A 21,603-nucleotide genomic window follows, 5' to 3' on the forward strand; every position below is an offset into this window, starting at 1 on the left:
TTCACAAATGCTTCAACAGACTCAATTTTTTTTAGACAAATTTGGCCCAACCTGGCAGTGAAAATGCAGAGCATTTTCATACATATACAGAAATGTTAACTTCTGTTAATTTTCTGTAATTTCTGTTAAATTTCTGTTAATTTCTATATAGAAAACAATGGTTGCAATGGCAAAATCCATAGATGTAGTTAATAAACTCCAGTGGCAAGAGCCCAGATAGATATTCCTTCAAACATAAAACAAACAACATCAAAAAAACAGCTATTACATATTTACAGTGGCAAGGTGGCTAATAAAGAGGAGAATACAAAGAAATAAATTAATTTTACCCTAGGAGCCAATTACAGCCTAATTGCACCAAGATAAATTTCGGGCAAAATACATAAAACTGGCAATTACGCAACATTACACATGAGACAGCTGACCATGATGAGAACAAAGACCAACCTACAATTACCTGACATCAAACACTGTTGGACAGTGTTCCCTAAATGCCTTCTAAAAAAGTCTTCAAAGAAAAAAATGACGATAAGAACAAAGAAGCAAGACATCAGTTGGCAAAGTCAAAATGCTAAAAGAAATTGAACCACTGCTGCTACTGAAACTCTTTATAGAGCACCGTTTTCATACAATGTATATATATGTTGTACAACACTACCTTGCATCCCTTCAAAGGGAACCACGTGGAAACAGTTTTAATGTTAAATGAGATAAAAATCTTAACAAAGCATATATAGTGACTGAGAAGCAATAGAAATTCCTCCCACTCCTGCCAAATCACCCACAGTTCAAACTTAAAATAAATCCCAGCACACTGAGAAATACCACTGCAAAAGCCTAATGTGCATTTCAGCAGGAAGCTCAGACTGACTTCAGAAAGAGGGGACGCTGATCTGTCTAGTTGTCATGTAACAACCATGCCTGTCCATGTACCACGGATGGCACAATCCCTGCAGCAGCAGAACGGTGCATAAGGGAAACGGGATGTTGTAAACACCAGTTCCCCACTAAGAAGTAGAAAAAAAACCAAAAACAACTGCATAAAGCAAAAGGTGAAGCAAGAAAGAACAACACAGTTAAGTGAAAATGCATAGATAACATCACTGATGCACTGAAAGATCTACTGAAATAGGTGACATCAGGATGTTTGTCACCTCAGTGCAGTTCTAACTGACAAGTTTACATCAGCCACGGGGACTTGCTAGGGATAAACAGCAAAGCCAACAAGAGCTAAAAGGAAGAGAGCCCAGTAGGTAGCACAGTTTCTGAAACGTTATGGAGACAAAACCCTACAGGAATTGTAAGCCTTGACAAAGCAACTAGAACACCCAGAATTAATGCTGCAGCTTCTCACAGATAAAGGAGACCAGGCAAAAAGAGAAAACTTTACAGGGCATTTCTTCAGAGCTTGGGAGAAGAGCCATGACAAACATCACCAAACACTCCAAAGCACAAGAGCTGAGACATTTCTATAACAATGGCATTCATAGTTATGCATGAAGGGAAGTCAATGCAAGAAAGCATATTAACCAAGGAGGTGTGACATTTCTCAGACCCAAACTGAAGGAAACCATTTCCATACGTAACTAACCCAGGCAGTGAATGATCCTATACAGAGAAGGAAATACAGTAAGGAATACCCTTCACGATAAACCAGCCCTAAAAGTCATCTGAAATAGGCTCCCTCATCTTTAAAAGGCTTCTCCAGACCAGTACAACAGCATTTAACTGATTAATTGCTTGAAATTATACAGGTAGGCTCTAATTCATCACGCTCTCAAAAATTCAAGGGTCTATGAACTGTAAGGGCTTACTCAGGGTGCAAATAATTTGAAAGCCTATTTCTCTCCCCCAGATCTTTCTAACCTAAGCAGGATTTTCTTTTTAGAGGCCTAGTGGAACTAGCACTAACACTCTTCGCAAGTCTAGCAAGCTGGGACTATGTAAGCAACAAAAGGCTGTGAACTGTGATGATAAAATGCATGTAGCAAGCTCAAATATCAGCTGAAATGAAAGGACTGCTGTAGATAGGTACCATGAATTTCTAGGAAAACATCTCCCTCTGAGCAGTTATTATACTTTCAGTGAAAGACATAGCAAGCAGTTAAACTGAACTTCGACATCAGCAAATAGCTTAAAACAAGCATGCACTCACTTTTTCCTTCAGGCACTACAATTAATTTACTTTTAAAGGAGAGTTGAAGGATACAGCAACTTAAGCACATATGGTTTCAAAGAAGAAAAGAAAACGTAGATTATGACAGCTAAACCAACATGCATACAAAGATCATAAGACTGTCCGATTCCTCAAGAAAGGTGTGCAATTAAAATGGAGTTATCAAAAGGAAAGCTAAGAAACGGAGTTTTTCAAAGCAAAGTAGTACAAGAACGGAGTAAATTTATATGCATGCCTGCAGGAATGTCAAAACACTACTGAAGTCAGACGTTGGTAAAGCAGGTGCTGCAATCACCACGTTTAACAGGCCCAGGGTATCAAAGAACCTAGTTTCAAATGCTAAGTATAAAGTCTGGTCTGAAATGCCATTTCTCTTCTGATATAGACGGTGACAAAAACAACAAAATCCACAGAAATCTTTCAAGTGCTTTTGAAAGCAAATTCATCAGGTAAATCCTGTATATTAATAACATGTAAAATTCATCACGAAGTTTGATAATCTATCAACCAAGCTAGCTGTGAAAACACAGGGCATCTGTCACTCTGAAGGATGGATGCAGTCCTGACACAGAAGAGGGTAACTAAGAAGCATCCTCCGTGTCCCCAAACAGGTTGTTACCCCCACCAGGTTCCTGGGCAACCATTCCACAGCACCGCACTGCAGGGTGGGGAAGACAACAGTGCAGTACAGTGCTGCAGTGACAATCCTCAGCTTTGGGAAAGTCAGATTTTGGGCTTCAGGTTGCCTGTAATGCAATACCTGAAGCAACAAGGACTAACAGCAATTCTAGTTGCACTTTCTTCCACACAAAAAAAGATGTAGCTGATTGCAGGGGTGTCATTATACAGCTGAGAGAAGATACAGGAGGGTGCAAAGGCATCCTTCCAGCACTCCTGGCGGAAAACTAAAGGAATTTAAAATGAGGCTATGAAAATCTCAGTAGAGGACAGCAGCTATGGGTGAGCTGTCAAGTCTTTCAGCATACCTAGTCAAACAGGAAAAAAACATCACTCCAAAAGTAAAGCCTCCTATTTTTTCCCATGAAAACCACAAGAGATTCGAAGAGCACAACAACACTATTTGATAGAGCAAATTCACAGCTGCAAAACAGTATTTTTCAATATAGAATCACAGAATGACCCAGGTTGGAAGGGACCTCAAGGATCATGTAGTTCCAACCCCCCTGCCTGGCAGGGCCACCAAACATACACCTTTACTAGATCAGGTTGCCCAGGGCCCCATCCAACCTGGTCTTGAACACCTCCAAGGACGGGGCATCAATATAATAATATAGACACTACTAACATACTAACATACACTAATAACATTATAACATAATATAGTCACTACTGTTGCTGTCACCATTGCTGAAACACACCACTCACCACCTCACTGTGCTCGCATCCACTACCTGGTCTCCAGAATCATTCAGCAAATATCAATGAATGTCAGTAGGTGCCGGTTATTCCACAGGGAGGAATTCAGTGACACACCTTTGCTTCATAAAAACTTCCATGTAAGACTGTTTTGTCAGACCGCCCCTCTGCGTCTGTCACAGCAACAGCATGGAATGGAATACTGGTGGCAAGGTTCAACGTCTGCTGCTGTACCACCAGTATCCACCTCTGACATCGTGGGTTAGCATAATAAAATAGGAGGCTTTGCTTTCAGGGAAGACCACTTATATATCCCCAAATTAACATGAATCTCACGATAGCAGTGTTTGCCATGCATCTTACTCCAGTTTTATTAAGGTGGCCAAATTTATCTTTTCTTCATTATATGCAGATCTTGGTCATTACCAAGTGTTGCCAAAATTACCTTACAAACAGACAAAAGACTCTGTTCACACTATAAGGACAATGAAATTCAAATGCATGAGGTGTCAACAATTTCTAGACACTTGACTGTAGGACTAGCATTCAAATCTTATTACTTCAAACCTCAGTTACGTAAATCCTAGATTATTTCTCAGTATATTTGCCTAGAACAAAGCAGGATCAAGCTTTCACCTTAATCATGAAGGACGCAAACATAAAATGTGCATCTTCTGGTGTGATTAGTAACGAAGACTAAGCACAGGCAATAAAGATTTCAGCCTTTAGCTACTAGGTCTATTACCTTATTTCTTAGGCTGAGCTGTAATTACCTTTTAGTCAGCCACCTCAAGAATGAGAATATCTGGATTCACTTTCTGTGAGCCCATTCTCATCTTTAGAAACCTTTAAGACATTCTCAGAACTAACACGGAGGATACATCAGGCTGGAAGCAAAACCACCTTTCTGGATCCTCAGAAGAATTTCAAATCAATCTACAGGTACATATAATGCATTATACGCCACACTATGAAACCGCAAGTTCTCTGAATGCACCACAGTAAATTCATTGCCAAGTTCATCCACTTGGTTTAAAAGAAAAAAAAAAAAGAAAGAAAAAAAGCCTTTCTTACATTTTGAGGGCTCATATATTGTCCCAAAGAGAGGCAATCTGTACAGAAATGTCTGCAAGATGCAGAAGGTCCAGGGGTGAGGGGCTCCATCACCACAGGGCACAATAATGAAGTCTGTAGAGTGGCATGGGATGTGCTTTCCAGTCTGACTATTTAATCAAAGCTTTGTCAGGTCATTTTTTCTGCCTCACGCCAAACAGTACACCTGCATAGCTCTTCTTGCCTGTAGCTGTCTCTCAGAGGCACATTATGAAAGTGGCATAGTTCATGGCAGTAACCCTGTTTTTTATAGTCCTCCTAAGGCCTTTCTTGCAGCAGTAACATAAAATAAGTTGCATGACAGTACAAGAAAAAAAATGTAAAGCAGAAAGAGGGAGGAGGGCTAAATAGATTCCTATAGTTTCCCCTTCACTCAGGAAAGGATCGCTCCCATGCTCATTAGTGACCAAGAAATGTATAACAAAGAGAAAAGCTCCCTCTGCACCATTCTTTCTGGTCCCGCTGCAAAGCAGCAATGCTAGCATGGCTGCCTATCATAACCATACCATGGTCCCATGTTAAGTTTAAATCCCTCTGACACAGAACTGCAATGGTCGTCCTCAGTTTACAGCAGCAGTTATTCTCTGCTGAACAACCACAGTATTCCTCAGCTGTGTTAAAACCTCGCTCCTTTTTTTTTCCCCATTTCTCAACAAAACAGACTTGAAAGGCCAAATGACATCCCTGCTAAAGACAGTTTAGGACATTTGTTAAGATGCTGCTTCACTTTCTTTTAAATAAACACTCAGTGCCAGAACAAATACCGTTCTCAAACTTGCACACAACCAGTGCAATGGGAAAAATTGAAGGTAAGAGTACAGATTGGATTCTGTATCACATTGTAACAAGCAAAAGCAGCTCTTTTGTAACATTTACTTTCAACACTGTTTTCCCCACTACTACACAAAGATAAATCTTTCTCCTCTCATAGACAGAAGCTGCTGTAGAAGCTAATACAGAATCACTACTTTTCAATTAACCTAGCCATCCTGCTTTTGCATCTCAGGTGCAGTTATCTTCTGTGCCAAAGCCTGCATGCATTAACACATTCTCACAAAGGCTACAAAGCCTCATTTGTAAAACACTGTAACAGAGGAAAACAAACCAAAAAAAGCCCCTCAAACTTGGAGGAACAGAAATACGTAGGTAAAAGTGAACTCTATGCATATGCTCATTTTTGTTCTTCAAGAACAGATTTTCTGCTTGACTGAAGACAAGCATTAGACAATTTAACAGAACTTTTTACATGCATTTTCAGAATGTTAAGTTAGTCTGAAACAATTATGTGATTATGAACTCCTTAACCTCGGCCTGTCTTCACATGAAAGGAACTCATCTTCTATGTTTCAAGTCTAACCAGATTCTTCTGAAACAAAAAGATTTCAGAAGTTGTCTGTTCTCTCTGGGAAGTTTTCAAGATTTCCACACAGTCAGGTCTAAAACAGCCCAGGCTGGCAGTGATACCACAGTCAAGTCCAAATCTTATCAGCATCGAAACTCCACTTCCTTAGGTTTCAATGTTTCTGCAAATACAGAATGAATATCAACTCATTTCTTTCTTTAAGGATCACATGGCACGTACCAAGTCCCTAGAAATCCACCTATAGTTCTCAATTTCACAATATTATTTAAAGCTTTAATACAGTGAAGAAAAGCTTCCAGCAGATTAAAAAAAAAATAAAATACACCTGCAATGGGAATTCAAACCTCCACAAATATACTTAGGGGAATGCTCTTGCATAAAATAATTTGACCCCATTATAATCTCTGCATGTTTGTTGCATGAGGCACTGCCAAGTCTATTCAGTGCTTTTTTTCACTGTATAGGGTTATACTTATTGTGTGTGTGTGTGTGTTTTAAATCTCTTGGATTCCCTGAGAATTCTAAGGAAGCACTGTCACAGGTATCACAAAAGAAAGTAACAAAACAACCCGAAGTTATAACTGAGCTTTGACTTCAAACAATCATGTTGTCCCTAGTAAATTCTCATTGCAAAATGCTAGCTGGCTATTCTGACTTGCTAGTTCACAGCTTTTCACGTAGATTTTTCTTCTTCTTTTTTTAAAAATATGTTGCACTGAAAATAGGAACAGTTGACACTTTCCTAAACCAGAAAATTTCTATGCTGGAAACCAAGTAATCTCAGAGTAAAACATTGCAAACAGCAAATGACAGTTACATCAACACACATATGGCAAAGTAAAACGAAATGGCCACTTGGAAGTCTAAGATGTCCTACTCTGACAGGAATTTAAGTAACTCTCACATTAAGGAATACCCTGTGCCTCATACTAACCAAATACACTCTGGCCTCAGAGAAATAGTGCAATTCATTCAATATGTCAGACACTTTTTTTTTTCCTTTACCGAAGATATCAAATACTTGTAGGGATAACTAGGGAGGGAGTTTGTAGACTGAAAAGAAACAATATCGAGTATCTCAGATTATCAAACAAACAGAAAATAGAAAAACAGGCAATAATAGTTCTATAGACCATAATTCTATATTAGGAAGAACAAAATATTGCAAATGTCAGCTAAGTTTAAATACATAAGTTCTGTCAAAAACTAAGCCAAAACAAAACTTACTGGCAAAGTTCCAGGTAAAGAAGCATCGAAGAACGATACCAAAGAGTTTGGAGGTGCTGCAAACTGGACTTGGGAGCCAGAGAAAAGCTTTGAGTTGGAAGTGATCTGTGCATGAATTTCCAGACCCACAACTGGTACCCATGGAGCAAGGCTGAAAAGAGAAAATCAAATGTGGTTAACACATGGATGACATTGAAAACCATCTAAAAATAGTGTTGTGTTCATTGTTGTTTTTTTTAACAAAAATTTGAAGTGTAATTTTTAAACAATGCTTAATGTATCATAAGAAATGATTGTAAATGATATGGCAAATCCATCTGCAGTGTGTTGGCAAAGGTTGTGCTGCAACATTGGAGACCAGGTCGTAACTCAAAACGTATGAAGACAGGACTGTGTGGCAAAGTGCATGATAATATACAGAAGAGAATGCTCTAAGAAAGAAAATGTAATGATCTGAAACTTTCGCCTTTGCCTTAGATGAGAAGCCTTACAGAAATTAATGAGGCAAACTCGCATGCTGGATGAACCCTAATTTGGTAACTCAGGAAAATTATGAAATCATCATAAATATCAATTACTTCTCATGTAGTTTGATAAATTTCCAACAGACAGGTGGCACAATAAATTATGCATTCTTTGTCAGCTAGGCACTTGCATGCTGGGAAAGGTAGCTCTCCAGAGCAGTTTTAGTAGCACATTAGCATAAACATTAGAAATCTGGTAATAGAGAAATCATCACTCCAACTAGAGAGCTACTGCTCTCTGAACATACTCCGCAGAATAAGGCTTCTCTATATTATCTGGAAAGTAATTGCAATTCTCACATCCGTAACCTTTATATGGATAAGAGAAAAGGGTCACCTTTACAGTATGAATTGCCTGACGGTTTCTGTAAGTAATTATCTGGCCTTGTACAAATGAAGTGGCACAAAATAATATTTCAGTGATGAAATCACCTTCCTACAGCAAGATACCTCAGCACGGAAAGTACCCAGATAGCTAGAGCAGATAAGCAAGCTGCAGAGAAATATCAAACAGATGAGGGACAGCATTTATTGCATAGATGAACAGAAGGCACTGAGGGGATTCCAGCCCGCCTGCCCTGTTACAGTGAGCACATCCCTACAGCATCACTGTCGCGATGCAGTTGTCACCTGTTGCTGCTTCAGGAAGACTGTAAAAAAGGATTATGATTCAGATGCTTTAAGCAGGCAATGCTATTTTAATGAAGCAATGCTTTCCTCGGGGTTTTCCGTTATTCCTGGAAAATACTTTGTTTTAGAAATATTTATTTTTAATTATCTTTTTTTTTTTTTTTCTGGCCAATTTATCTCAGTATTTCCCGTCTCCTTGCAATGCACCTCCACTACCGCATGGCATGTGACAAACCACCACAGAGCGCACTCAGCCTCACGCTCAGTCACAAACATTAACAGAGCTCCGCTCCTGCCTACAACACAGGCGAGAAACCCAGCGTTTGTTCAAACCGTATGTTTTATCTACGTCATTGAAGAACTACCCCGGAGCAGAACATTCCTGCTTTCTACATAACTTTATTGAGGTGATCGGTCGTGCAGAGAAACCTGAATGTTGACAGAGAACATGAAAGCTTACACATAACAGGGAGGAGACCCTCACCCCCAGCCCCGCTCCCCGCGCTCCCTCAGCACCGTACCCGCTCCGCCCCGCCGGCTCCGCCCCACCTCTGGCGCTGCAAGCGACGGCCCGACAAGGGCGGCAAGCGGAGCAACATCCCCCGGGGCCGCGCTGCAACGCCCGGCGCCAAACAACACCGCAGCCACGCGCCGCCATTTTGCTTTGCAAAACACTGAGGGGGGTGGGGGAGATACCGCAGCGCCCCCTGGGAAATGTAGTCCTGAGCGCGGGATGGTTGCGAGGAGAGGAGGGAGAGAGAACTACAACTCCCGACAGACCTGGCGCATGCTGTGGGAAGAGCGGGCTGCACGCGGGCGCTCCGCCTGGTAGGGTCCGTATTGAGAATAGGCGGTTCTGGAGAGCGGGGGGCTGTTGTCTCTCAGTTCTAATCCGCCGCCTTGTTAGCGTTAGGTGCACGCCTGTGTCCTGGCACAGTTTAATTCCTTACTTCTGGAGAGGCATTGCCTCTTGTGCCTCGGAATTATTACCGTGAGAAGCTGCTTCAGTGCGATCTGAGGAGGTCTTACGAGCCTCGGATCTACAGGTCCTGAGCTTAGTCTGATAACATTAACAGTCGTCCTTCAAATGCTGGCACAAGATACACTGATCGCTTTTGTGCCTGATACAAAACCAGCTGATGCTTTCTGGGTGGTGTTCTGCAAATCTTGGGCATCAGACATCACCTGCTGTTGCCTGACGTGTTGCTCATGTGGTGCCATTTGGTTGCAGTCTTGAATCTTGTTGTATGCAGAACAGTGGGATCTCATCCCTTCAGGGCATGAGGGTGTTATTGCCATACAAATACATGGCTATGAAGATCACCATCTAGGGCGTATGCCAGCATCCTAGATCGTGTTTGTGCAGCTACATCTAGCAGACAATAGAGTTAATATCCTTCTGTCCTAAACCACAGGCCTGTGGAGCTTAAATGGAAATGCACATTAGCTGTTGCTTGTGTTGTGTTTCTCTAAGTCAGATGCTGTTAATAGAAGCTAATCCGTCATAAACATGAGTAGGACTGGTTTCTTCCAGCAGAGGACAGTGGTACACATAAGTGTTTGACATTATCTTGCAGACTTTATAGCCTCTTGTCTTCCCATGCTCAAATGTGAGATGCTAAGGGGTTCAGAATAAGTTGGGATTTATCCAACTAAAATAATGTTCTCTAACATTTGTTCCATAGTACTCACTTTCAAAAATAGTTATATTTTAAACAAGTAGAATTGGCAGAAGGTTCTTCTACAGGAAGAACAAATTGGAAGATACCTTCAGCAGATGTAGATCTGCAGTTACTTCCACAATACGGTTTAGGAATTTCATTTTGTTGCTTCTCCTTGGCAAAAATTCTTCACGAATCTCAAAGTCTGACCAAGACAAAAATCTTTTGCAGTAAAGAAAAACTGGCCTCAGGTGGTCTTGGATACTTTGTGAAGAAAGAAAGAAGATTGGTGTGCCACTTTTCCTCGTCACTTATCATGGAGCAACCTAGAGACACCCTAACATTAATGCCTGTGTAGCTGTCTTTAAGCCAAGGAAATGGGTAAGATTTTTGATAATTTTGATATCAGGCGTAACTTTTGGACTTAGCCCTACACTTATGCAACACGTAAGACAATTTCAGGTTGAGGTGTTATTATGTGATTGTTATTTATGGAGCAACAAATGCATTCTTCAACAATTGTTTTCCATGAACTCTGCATTCAATGATTATTTGAAATTTTGAAGGCATTGACAGATTTCTTCAACTCCCCTGTGAGTTTGTACTAGTAGAAAAAATGACAAGTTTTGGATTATTTTACTTTCTTTAAGCCTGTTATCTTGATGTAATAGAAGATTTCGTAAGTACGTTAAAACCTTATGTATATTAAAATCATGTTACTTGAAGCCTTACTCTGCTTTGATTACACAGACTTCTGCCCTTTAAAAGGCAGTAGAATGCACCAGGTTGAAATGTGCTTTCCACGTCCCAAATTGTTCTCCTGGAAATTTTAGCTGTATGGCTGTTTTCTTTCATAGGAAGACTGGAAAATGTCATTGTTTGTGATTTAAATTGCCTTCATGCTATTTTAATACCCTTCCTAGAAAAAAAACCATTAAAAAACCCTTTTCCTTTGCAACCCTGTGCTACTGACCAAGCAGGTCATAAATGAAAGCTCACACATTCTTAGAGAGGAAGTTGATCAATCTCAGACAAGCAGGGAATAATTGCCTTTCCCAGCAGCTTACTTTGAGTTTGAAAATGCTACATATTTGTTCTTTATGTACCCTGAGCTGCAGCTTCTACTTAGCATGAGTGTTCAGAGATCATGCTGTGGCACTGCATAAAGATTTGTACAATGACGGTTCAGTACCATGTAGACTTCTGTCTCAGAGTGGATATATTCAGGGGACACTTTGCTCTGAGTCTGAATTTCTTATTACTGTATAAATTTAACTAATGCCTGAGAGGAAATTGGAATTTTGTAGAGGACAAAAGCCCGACAGCTTATCATTGGAGATATAAACACACTGTCTGTCCCACTTATTTGAAAGAAGGTCCGTCTGAATTTCAGTTTACAGGGTCTGAACTCTTAAATACTGCATTCTTGCAAGCTGTATTTAACATGCATGCTTGATCCTTTTGCAGATTGTGCGATCTCCTTTGAGTATAGCAGAAAATGGAGTATTCAGTCTTGAGTTGGTTAAATACTTCGCAGGCTGCCTGCAGTGTTTTATTTCAGCGCGTGAAATAAGCAACAGGCAGGAATGTCTTAGATTTTGAAGTAGGGGGCATGCCTTTTAGGGGAGTAGATCTGTAATCTGTCAAATAACCAGACAATGTCCTACAGGGAACTGTAATGAAAAGGGTTGTTGAGTTTGGGAGCAAACTGTGGTGAGGGATGCTTTCAGAGTTTTATGCCATTAACATCACCTGTGTACCTTGAATCAATTTTTATTTATTTTATTTATTTATTTATTCTTTTTGGCACTGTATTGTTGTGAATTCTGTTTTTTCTCTGTTTGCGTTTTGCAACTTGATGTTTCAAGAAACTGCTATGTCTGAGGCCTGTTACTTCCTAAACTAAGTGCAATAACTTGTTCCAGACTATCTGTGACCTTCTTTGTAAGGTCAGAGATATAGTATTTCAATAGCATATGGTTTCATGTAACCAGTACTAGAACAACTACTTTCTTCCTTAACCTCTGGATAAGGAAAGAAATTAAATCCTATTGTACTAAGCCCAAGACTAAATCCTGATCCGTTGTTTCTGAGGGTAGCCTGACATAGTCTTGCAGCTTGTCAGATATATTTAGATTTAGGTGAGCTATACCTTCCAAAATGCACTGTAGATGTGTGTTCTGGTGTCCTTTTAAATCACTCATGGCTTCAGTTTCAAATACTCATTTATACAATTCCAGCTGACAGCCCCATCCCAGAAAAAAAGTAGATAGATCTATGTTAAGTTAGTTAAAGAACAAAAATTTCCCCTGAATAGTCAAATGAGGAATAGGTATCTAAGTATTTTCACTGACTAAAAGATAATATCAATAGTCAACAACACCTTCAGTTACTATTGACTTCCTTGGTACTGAAAAAAAGAGGAAATAATTGTTTGAAAGAGAACAGTTTTAGACTAGTGTCGTTATTTTTATTCAGAAAATATAAAGGTGACCTCATATATTGCTTTTCAGAGAAGGCTTCTTTAAAATGTGGGATTATTTGTAAATTGAAGCCAATTGGAAGAGCCTATATTTAAAAATAAAGCAATCTCCTATAGCTTTAGCACAGTGCTTTGAGTGTCTGCCTCTGCAGTTCTCGGCACTAAGAACTGTCTGAGCAATAGGGATGTGAATTAAAACCTTTCACCAGATGGAACTCAGTGATCTATTTCTCCCATGCTTTTAGTGCAATAATGTAAGTGAAGGAAAAAGAGGGAAAAACACTGCAGGTTCAAAAGCCTTGCGTAAGGTTCCAGAGACTGAAATGAGGCAGACCTAGCTCACCTTTATGCCATGCAATAACACAGACAATAGTTCTACTCCTTTAGGGTTGATGTTTAAAAAGTGATTTATTCACTTATTTTCAAGGCGCTCTATGTTCCTTCCTTACAACTGTATACAGTGATGTGTTGTCATACTTTGTCCAAGCGGACTCAAAAAGTTCAGGCTGGAGACCTTATCCTGCTGGATTTAATGCTTTAGCACTTTAGCAAAAAATGAACTTTAATATGTGTGGTGCTCCAAACAGTAATTCTGCCTCTTCCTCTTCATGGGAACTACAAGAGATGCAAAGAGCACAATAACTCTATTTGACAAAACAAATTCTCAGCTATGAAACGCTGTTTTATATTCAACATAGTCCCTGCCATTAACTATGCATTTTTGCCAGTAATAAACAAGAGCCTGCATGCCGTGTTTGTTTGTACAAATAAATAGATATGCACTTGTATAGGTGACCTGCTGTTGCCACTGCTGAAACACATCACCTGCTGCCTCACTTGCACCATTGAGTCTCCATGAATGTTCGGCAAGTATTGATGAATGTCAGTGGATGCCAGTTATTCCACATGGAGGAGTTCAGTGACACACCTTTGCTTTATCAGCATTTCATTGTCAGACACCATTTTGTCTGATCGCCCCTCTGCTGCTGTCTGTCACATACCAACAACATGTAATGAAATACTGGTGGGAAGGAGCACCTCCACTGCTGTATCACCAACAGCTGTCTCTGGGCCAGCATAATGAAATAGGAGGCATTACTTTTAGGGCAGTCCTCATAGTTGCACTGTTGTCCTCTGTTTCATTCAGTGCTTGTGGCAGTTGAAACTGTCTTGCTATGCCATGCCTTGTGCTCAGTGACTTTCTGATACTGCATTAAATAGTAGTTCTCATTTCACAACTTGAGCAATCCCTGTATAAACTTAACATGTTCACATACTTGACTGAAATATAGAAGAAATTAAGTAGTGCTATGTTGCAGATGAAGGCCACGGAAACTTTTTTTCTCCAAGAATTAGAGACTTATATGTTTTGAAACCCAGTCATGATTTCTTTGTGGACATGGTAAGGATAGCTGTTCATGGATGTTATCTGTCAGCTCATATTTAGAGTCATATTGTGACAGCTTGGATTAATGAGTGTCTTGGGGTACAAAGAAGGGCAGAACACACAGAAGCAGCTCAAACTTGCTTCCTGGTTGTTGTTGCTGTATTTTTTGCCTGTGTACGTAGTGTCCCAGGCGGTCTACTACTGAAGTTGGATTGAGTATTTGGTCTTGTATAGTTTGTTCTGTCCCAGAGGCACCACCTATTTGTGCTGACTGGTTTAAATTGCTGCCAACCAGGACCAGATCTATTTTACATAGGCTGCAGACTGATCAAAAGGTGGTAAGAATCTTTCATTTTGAACTCATGACCTGAATGTTAATGTGATAATTTGATTCCATTGAATGTTCTTGGGATGGTGTTTTACATGTATCGCATTGAAGTGGGCGTGTCTTCCAAGTGTTTTTCTTTAAGAAAAAGTTCAGTCTTGTGGCCTACAACTGTAGTGTCGTTGTATACCAGTATGTAAAATACATGAATGGCAGGGTATCTCTAGTACTGTTGTTCTCAAGGTATGGAAAAGAATTAAGTGGGTGGGTGGTTGTTTTGTTTCATAAATCATCTCACATTTACTCTTAAACTTCCAAATTCTCTCTGCAGAAACTTTTAGTAACTTATCAATCAGTATCTGTGGTTGAACTGAGGAGCTTTAGCATCAGTAACTGATTAGTAAATTGCAGTCTGAAATCAGAACGTAAGAGACGTTGTGTGCTTTGCATGTACTGCAGTAATGGCTCATTAAGCTTTAATAAATTGGATAATCTTTGAAGTTTGGGTTTCCTCTATGCCTTGTCCGGTATAACATAATGTGTGAGGAATTCACTACAAGCCAAAAGCCACACAGTTTACTTTGACTCTGAAATGGCTGCTCCTGCAGACCTTGCTAAAGCAAAACTCGAAGGGGCTGTGAAAGTAAAACTGAAATAGTTAGCTTGTGTGAGGTAACTGAGGTAATGTTTTTACCCCCAGGGACTTTAGAGATTGGCCTTTATAGTTCTGATGTATTCTCTTCTTTCCCTTTCACTTTCGCTTTACATTTACAGTATGATATCTACTCTAGTAGTACATGTAATTTTTTTTTCCTACATCTGATGCTAACAGTAGTGACCTGAGTGGCAGTAATATCATCTGAATGCGTTGTTGTCTTTTGTTCTGACAATACATTTGATCTCTTTCTGATGTTGTGTACACTAAAGCAATACAAGTGGTTGGATTGGAAGCCTTTTTCATCAGGACAGTATCGCTATGAAGAGAATTTATTACTTTGTGTCACTTGACAATTCATGTTTGTAATGAACATACAGGAGGCCAGGAGTGCAGTAGTAACTTTGTTTTGAAAGCCTTTGTGATATTTCTGGCCTCAAAAGCACACATGAGTTTGTTACTGAAGTGGGAATTCAGTGAGATAATGTTCTGAATATGCAACTGGATGGTTATGTGGATGAAAATGTTTGTTTATGAAGACACAGTTTTCCCATCTATGGTCTGCTATCTTGTGGTCATGGACAGGGAGTATCTTACTTAGGGAGCGTTTTGGTCTCACTACATGAGTAATGTGAAATGTACCATTTATTCTAGGTCTCAAGAGGAGGAGGGATTTAACCTTTCCTTGGCATCTGCTTCCCCAAAGTGTGTTTGTCTTTTTAAAATATGCTTAATTAAGCATTCATCAGAAAGTAAAAACATGCACAACAAATGGACAAATTGAAACTCATTCTACTGAGGCAATCTTCTAGTTACCAGCAAACATAAAGAATGATGTGCTTAGAAGTATGCAGGTCTGGGTGTGCTGTAGGTATCTTTGTATGTGTACACAGTGTTACATAGTGCTAAGTAGGCTGCTCCCTCAATGAAGAGGGGGAATCTACCTTCTATGGTAGTTACTGTGTGAATTCTAATGTACTGTAATTACTCAGTTTTGCTTCCCTAGTTTATGGTCATAATTATTTGGTCTTTATCAACATGTGTTTCCATTTGGCAGTTTAAAAATCCAATATTTTTTTTCAGCTTGGTATGCAGAAAGCAAATGTTTTTTACATTTATTCATTACTTAACATGAGAGGAAAACAGGAAAAAAGATCCTTGAAAAATATCAGCAGTATATCTGCTCACCTTTTCTGAATTGAGCACAAAAAGAATTTGGTGTTACTTTAGACCAAAAAAATGCTCAAGAGGTAGATTACTACACAGTACATACTATGTAGTAGTGTAGTAAACAATATTATGTATACTTCTTCAAAGATGAAGGAGTAGCTTAAATAGTATTTTAAGTTGTGGTTGATTTTCAGTTGGGTCATGTGTGCAGTAATTATTTTTGTCAAGTTAATCTTGCAAGTGTCCAATTAAGCTGTTCATTCTTAGCTTCCCTTCAGAAAGCAGCTATATTTGGTTACATGTGAATTTTTACTATGCACTGATTCAAATCAGTGCTTTGTTAATTCATTTATTGGCTTCTATTCTGGTGGTTTTTTTTGTTTGTTTGTTTGCTTTTTGCTGTTTTCTATGTCATAAGGTTATCGCTCTCAGTCTTTCTTTAAATTCACTTATATGAAATCCAAATTTTAGGGATGTAGTTTCTCATGCAGTCACCAGAATGCTGGCACTTTTAGAGAACTATCAAAACATTAGAAGACACAGAAGTACTAATTTTATAAGAAAACTGTAAAGTAAATAATTATGGAGTGTACAGTCTTTGAGACAGCAGAATGGCACCTGGTATTTTCGGTTGATGCTGGAAGCTGTTGATTCACTGCTGTTGATAGAAGTGTAAATAAACCAAAGATGAGATCATGCTGTGCTTACTTGGAAAGTTCAAGGCTACCTGTAACCTGCCACAATCAATCAGGTGTTTTTTAGGAATGAACTAATTATATGTATTAAAAATAGACTTTGGCCTCCAGAAGCTTTAAAAAAAAAAGAATAAAAATGAAGTATCCAGTACCTATCCTTAGAGTGAGCAGTGCAGGATTAGAGAACTGCTGTGCAATTAATCAAGCTGGTGATTATACCAGGCTGAAAACTCAAGGGACCAAATTTACTGGGCCCCAGGCAGGTAATTTACATGATCTGTCCTGGTATTAGTGAGGTGAATTCAACAAGATGTATGATAGTGATGGTAACCACTGTTTCCTTTTTGTCATTTGTCCTGCTTGTACAGAAAGTTCTTTAGTGGTAATGGACTGGGTCAGAACAGAACTAAACTTTTATGGTTCTTTGCTGCTGGCGCAGAAGTCTGCGTGTTGCTGTTCTAAATTCTTCTGAAGAGGGCTCATTCAGCATAGACATGACATGAAATATTGACTAACACTTCTGGACTTCTGTAAATTTCTTTCAAGCCTACCTTGAGAGAGATATTGAATAAATGCCACTGTCCCTTTCTGCTTAAAAATATGTGGGTGCTCACACAGACTACAGTACGTACGTGTCTGTTTACAGCTGAGGCTTATGTACTTGAATTCTCAACATTCCTTTTTCTGTTTTGAAACTTAAACTATTACAGTATCTTGAGAGCTAGTTTGAAACAGATCTGAATATCAGGCTGTATCATCCCCCACACATAGTTTGGATGAGTTTTGTATCTGTTTTGCAGCTCTCGCACTGACACCTGTTTGACCACAGCAAAAGCCTAGCTTTCCCTGCATTGCATGGAGTCATTAATGTGAGAGAGAGGACAGGCAAGGCCAGGAGAGAGCATGTTGGGAAAGGTAATTGGAATGTCCAAGCAAGTAAGTTTAATTGCTTTATTACCAGTTTCATTAGTGCCACCTAGAAACAGTGTAAGCCGAAGAGATTCTCTTTCCACAGCTCTAGTTAGCCTAACTTTCTCAGAAGCGCTATGTTCTAGAGAAGACACGCTGTTCTAACTTACTGAGTGGCTAAGGATGCCACAAAAAATGTCTTTTTTGAGTTCCTGTACATCCCATGCATGACTTTTTTAGTACCATTGACCTAGGCTTCCGAATTGTGGCTGTTCTAATGCTTTTTTCAGACTGCTTGAGAATTAAAGGCTTTCAGTATTGGTATCCAACTGTAAGAACTCTCTAGAGAATAACAGTAATATAGATCTCCAGCTCAGATTTTACAGCATCATTTCTACACAACTTTTTTCAACACAGTTACTGTTGGTCTCTGGGTTCAGGTTCATATTGTCTTCTTTAGCATCACTGCTTGGTTCTTTATGTGAGGGAATAACTACAAAGAGCACAGTGTTCCATGGTACGCCTCTGACCTCTGTTTTGGTGTAAATGTTTGAGAACTGCTGACTCTTGATACAAACAAACACCAGATTTAGTATAATTAGTTTTAGCTAAGGCAAGAAAGAATGGAATTTAGGAAACTGAGGACAGGAAAAACAACAACAAACCCTCTGGTCTAAATTGCTGTGCCGGTACTGTTAGAGATGCAAAATAAATGTGCTGGGGATGTCGGGTGAATGTTTCAAAACAAAAAATAATTAATTGGGCCTTGAAGGTTTTACAGGTAGAAACATTCAGATGGTGCAGACTTTAAGCTGATTGAGAGTTTGTTTGAAATAGCTGAAGAAGTGGTAAGATTTGGACTGGTTGTTATTAAAATTAAGCTTGCTATTAAAATAAAGCATTCAGCATCTGGACAAGTGTTTGCAATGAATGACTTCAGAAAAACTGGTTATGTTCCACTGCATCAAAATGTAACTTAAAACCAACCTGACATGCTTTGAAGTTTAAGTCAAACTGTTTTTCAATAGTCCTATACGTCAGCAGTGTTGAAGTGGCTGAATGTTTTCTTACTTTGATCAGTGGCAGCCAAAAGAACTGTGGTGGTATTGAAGTTATTGCTGTTATGGGTACAGTGTCATTATGGCCAAATGAAGTTGAAGTAGTCTAGATTGGTTTCCTGTTCAGACGGTCTATCTACTGGGCTGAGAATGTGCTGAATGGGATGCACTTACTCTAGCAGTAAACTGATCAATGTCATGTCTGATATCTTACGGCTGGGGCAACATCACGCTGGACTACTGATCTGGTGTAGCACTTCTTACAAATGTAACTAGTTGTTTGGATGTGTAGATTCAAAACTGTTTTAACCTTCAGTTTCAGAGTTTATTCACACATTTCTTAAATATACCATTACTAGAAGTTAGTATGGTCATAGTGCTTCATATCTCACCTCACCGTACTAGTATTTTACTAATTAATCTTTATTTCATTAGTTATGTAGATTAAGTATAGACAAACACTCCAAGCTGGATTCATCATCCATGTAATTGGTGGTACAGTAATTTAAATGCAGGAAAAATTGTTCTCTGAGGTATTAAAATGCGGGTGTGGGGGGGTTGGAACATAATTTACATATTAGTACAACTTGGAACCAGCCAAACAGTGGATGATAACTTATTCAACGTTTGATTAGAAGTAGAGAAATGTAGTCACAGGTTAATTTGGTTTACCAAGATATGTGTGGCACGAGTACATGTCATATCCTATCATCTCTGCTGCTAGATCTTGGGAACAGAGAACTGTTAGTGTATTTGCTGTTCTCCCTGCCCATATACTAGAAGTCAGTGCTTCTCTCATGCAGCAGAGAATGAAGTATGTCTGTGTTTGGCATATTAGCACAAACTGTAGAAGAATCTAGATTTGCTTTGATGTGCTGGACTGTGAGAAGGGCTGCCTGGGATAAAGTTAAGGTTTTGATGCTCTGCCTTCGTGCTCTTGTACATTTGCTCCAGCAGTGGAACAAGGTATTCACTTATTCTGTGCCTTGATAGAGCTGAGCAAAACTACTGGCGTGCTTATCCTTTGAGACATAAACAACGTTCATAACAAATCATAACTTATCTGCTCTTCTGAGAGACAGAGTTAAATTTCCAGACCTTTATGGCTGTGTCAGTGCTGAATTTTTTCAATTGCACAAATACTCCTATAAGATTTCATGTTAATGGTGCTATTCAATCAACTGGACATACTATTAAACAAAGTAAATATTAAACAAAGTAAAAGCTTATTTTATTAAAAAACAAAATGACTTGCTGTAAGCATAAGAGGCAATCTGATTATAATAATAATTAACTTACTTTGTCCTGTATAGTTGCATCAAATTTTGTTATGCTCATTCCTATTGGAGCCTGTAGGCTTCTCAGCAGTTGTCAGTTCTTGTTGGAGGATAAATAATGTAATAACGCTAAGTGGTTTTAAGCGGTCAATCAGTACAGTGGTGCAACAGCTATTTCTGTAAAGAAGGAAAAAAAAAGGACCAGAGTGCAATGCTTTAGGTAATTCTATTACTAATTTACTTGCCCCATTTGCTGGGAGTTTATTAATGTTACTGTGTTGCACATTAATAATTGTTTTCATTAACTCCCTTTTATCTTCCACCTCCTTGTTCCCCTAATATTACAATTGTTGTAGTATTCTTGCTTCATCATTTTTGAGCTTACTTCTTTTCATTTTGGCTCCTAAATACAAGTAGTGTATGCATGTTTGCGTCAGATGTAAGATGATATGTATGTCTTTCTAGAATGTACATAGCTTTTAAAACTTTCTGGAGAGAACTGAAGCACACTGTGCTGTGCAGCTTGACAGCATTGTATTGCTTCTCAACCACTATAATACATACATTTGATTTAACAATATTCTCAAGTCTTTACTAGCTCTCAAGTCTTGCAGTGGCTAGCACTTAATAACTTAATAACTTAATAACTTAAGGTTATTACTTTATTCATGGAATCAGAATCACAAGGTTGGAAAGGACCTACAAGATCACCTAGTCCAACCATCCTCCCATTACCTTTGCTATGACAAGCCACTAAACTGTATCTCGTAGCTTCTCTTTCAGACGCCTCTTGAACACTGCCAGGGACTCCACCACCTTCCTGAGCAGCCATACCAGTGCTTGACCACCCTCTGAGAGAAAAAGTTTTTCCTTATGTCCAGTCTAAATTTCATCTGATACAACTTGTGGTCACTTCCTTGGGTCCTGTTTGTTGCCTGGAAGAAAAGGCCAAGCCCCTCATCATCGCAACCTCCCTTCAGGAAGTTGTAGAGTGCAATGAGGTCTCCCCTGAGCCTCCTCTTCTCCAGGTTAAACAATCCCAGCTCCCTGAGCTGTTCCTCGTAAGACTTGTGCTCCAGACCCCTTGTGACTTTTGTTGCTGTTCTCTGGACATGTTCCAGGGCCTCAGTGTCATTCTTGTGGTGAGGGGAGGGGCTCACAACTGAACACAGTACTTGAGATGTGGCCTCACCAGTGCTGAGAAATAAACTATTTAATTCATGTCTGTAATCCCATGGAATGGCCAGAATCTTCCAGCAGAGCTGATACTAGGCAAGCTGTTCTCCACTGTGTGTATTTCAGCAGTATTCCTGCTGCAGTGTATGAGTTTGTGTTACTAACACTTTGTAATTGCTACTAGGAGTTATGTAGATTTTGTTAAATGGATCTTTTCCTGCAAGAGAAAATAATTGCAATACAAAAACATTTTGTTTAAATGATGGCAACTGGAAAAGGTTAGGTGGTGAGTTAGCCTTCTCTAGGGGATTTTGTGAAATGTTATGTTATTGTAGCCTATTTGACCTAGCAGTTACACATCAAGATTTTGGTGTATTTGTTGTTTTTTTTCCTTCCAT

General features: G+C 39.3%; 1 protein-coding gene across 3 annotated transcripts in view; it reads right to left on the reverse strand.

Moving 5' to 3' along the window:
• Positions 1–9,088, reverse strand: part of GATB (glutamyl-tRNA amidotransferase subunit B) — a 41,168-nt gene extending 32,080 nt beyond the window's left edge. For 2 of the 3 annotated variants that reach the window (XM_032444494.1, XM_015861306.2), the window contains exons 1-2: positions 8,932–9,088; positions 7,257–7,407 (exon numbers count right to left, since the gene is read on the reverse strand). In XM_032444494.1, the coding sequence (XP_032300385.1) occupies positions 7,257–7,407; positions 8,932–9,068 (288 nt within the window). In that variant the 5' untranslated portion in view covers positions 9,069–9,088. The remainder of the gene's footprint in view (positions 1–7,256; positions 7,408–8,931) is intronic. The other variant, XM_015861307.2, reaches the window with a different exon arrangement.
• Between the last annotated feature and the right edge of the window lie 12,515 nt (positions 9,089–21,603).

This window comes from Coturnix japonica, chromosome 4 (assembly GCF_001577835.2).
Source record: "Coturnix japonica isolate 7356 chromosome 4, Coturnix japonica 2.1, whole genome shotgun sequence".
Classification (NCBI taxonomy): Eukaryota; Metazoa; Chordata; class Aves; order Galliformes; family Phasianidae; genus Coturnix; species Coturnix japonica.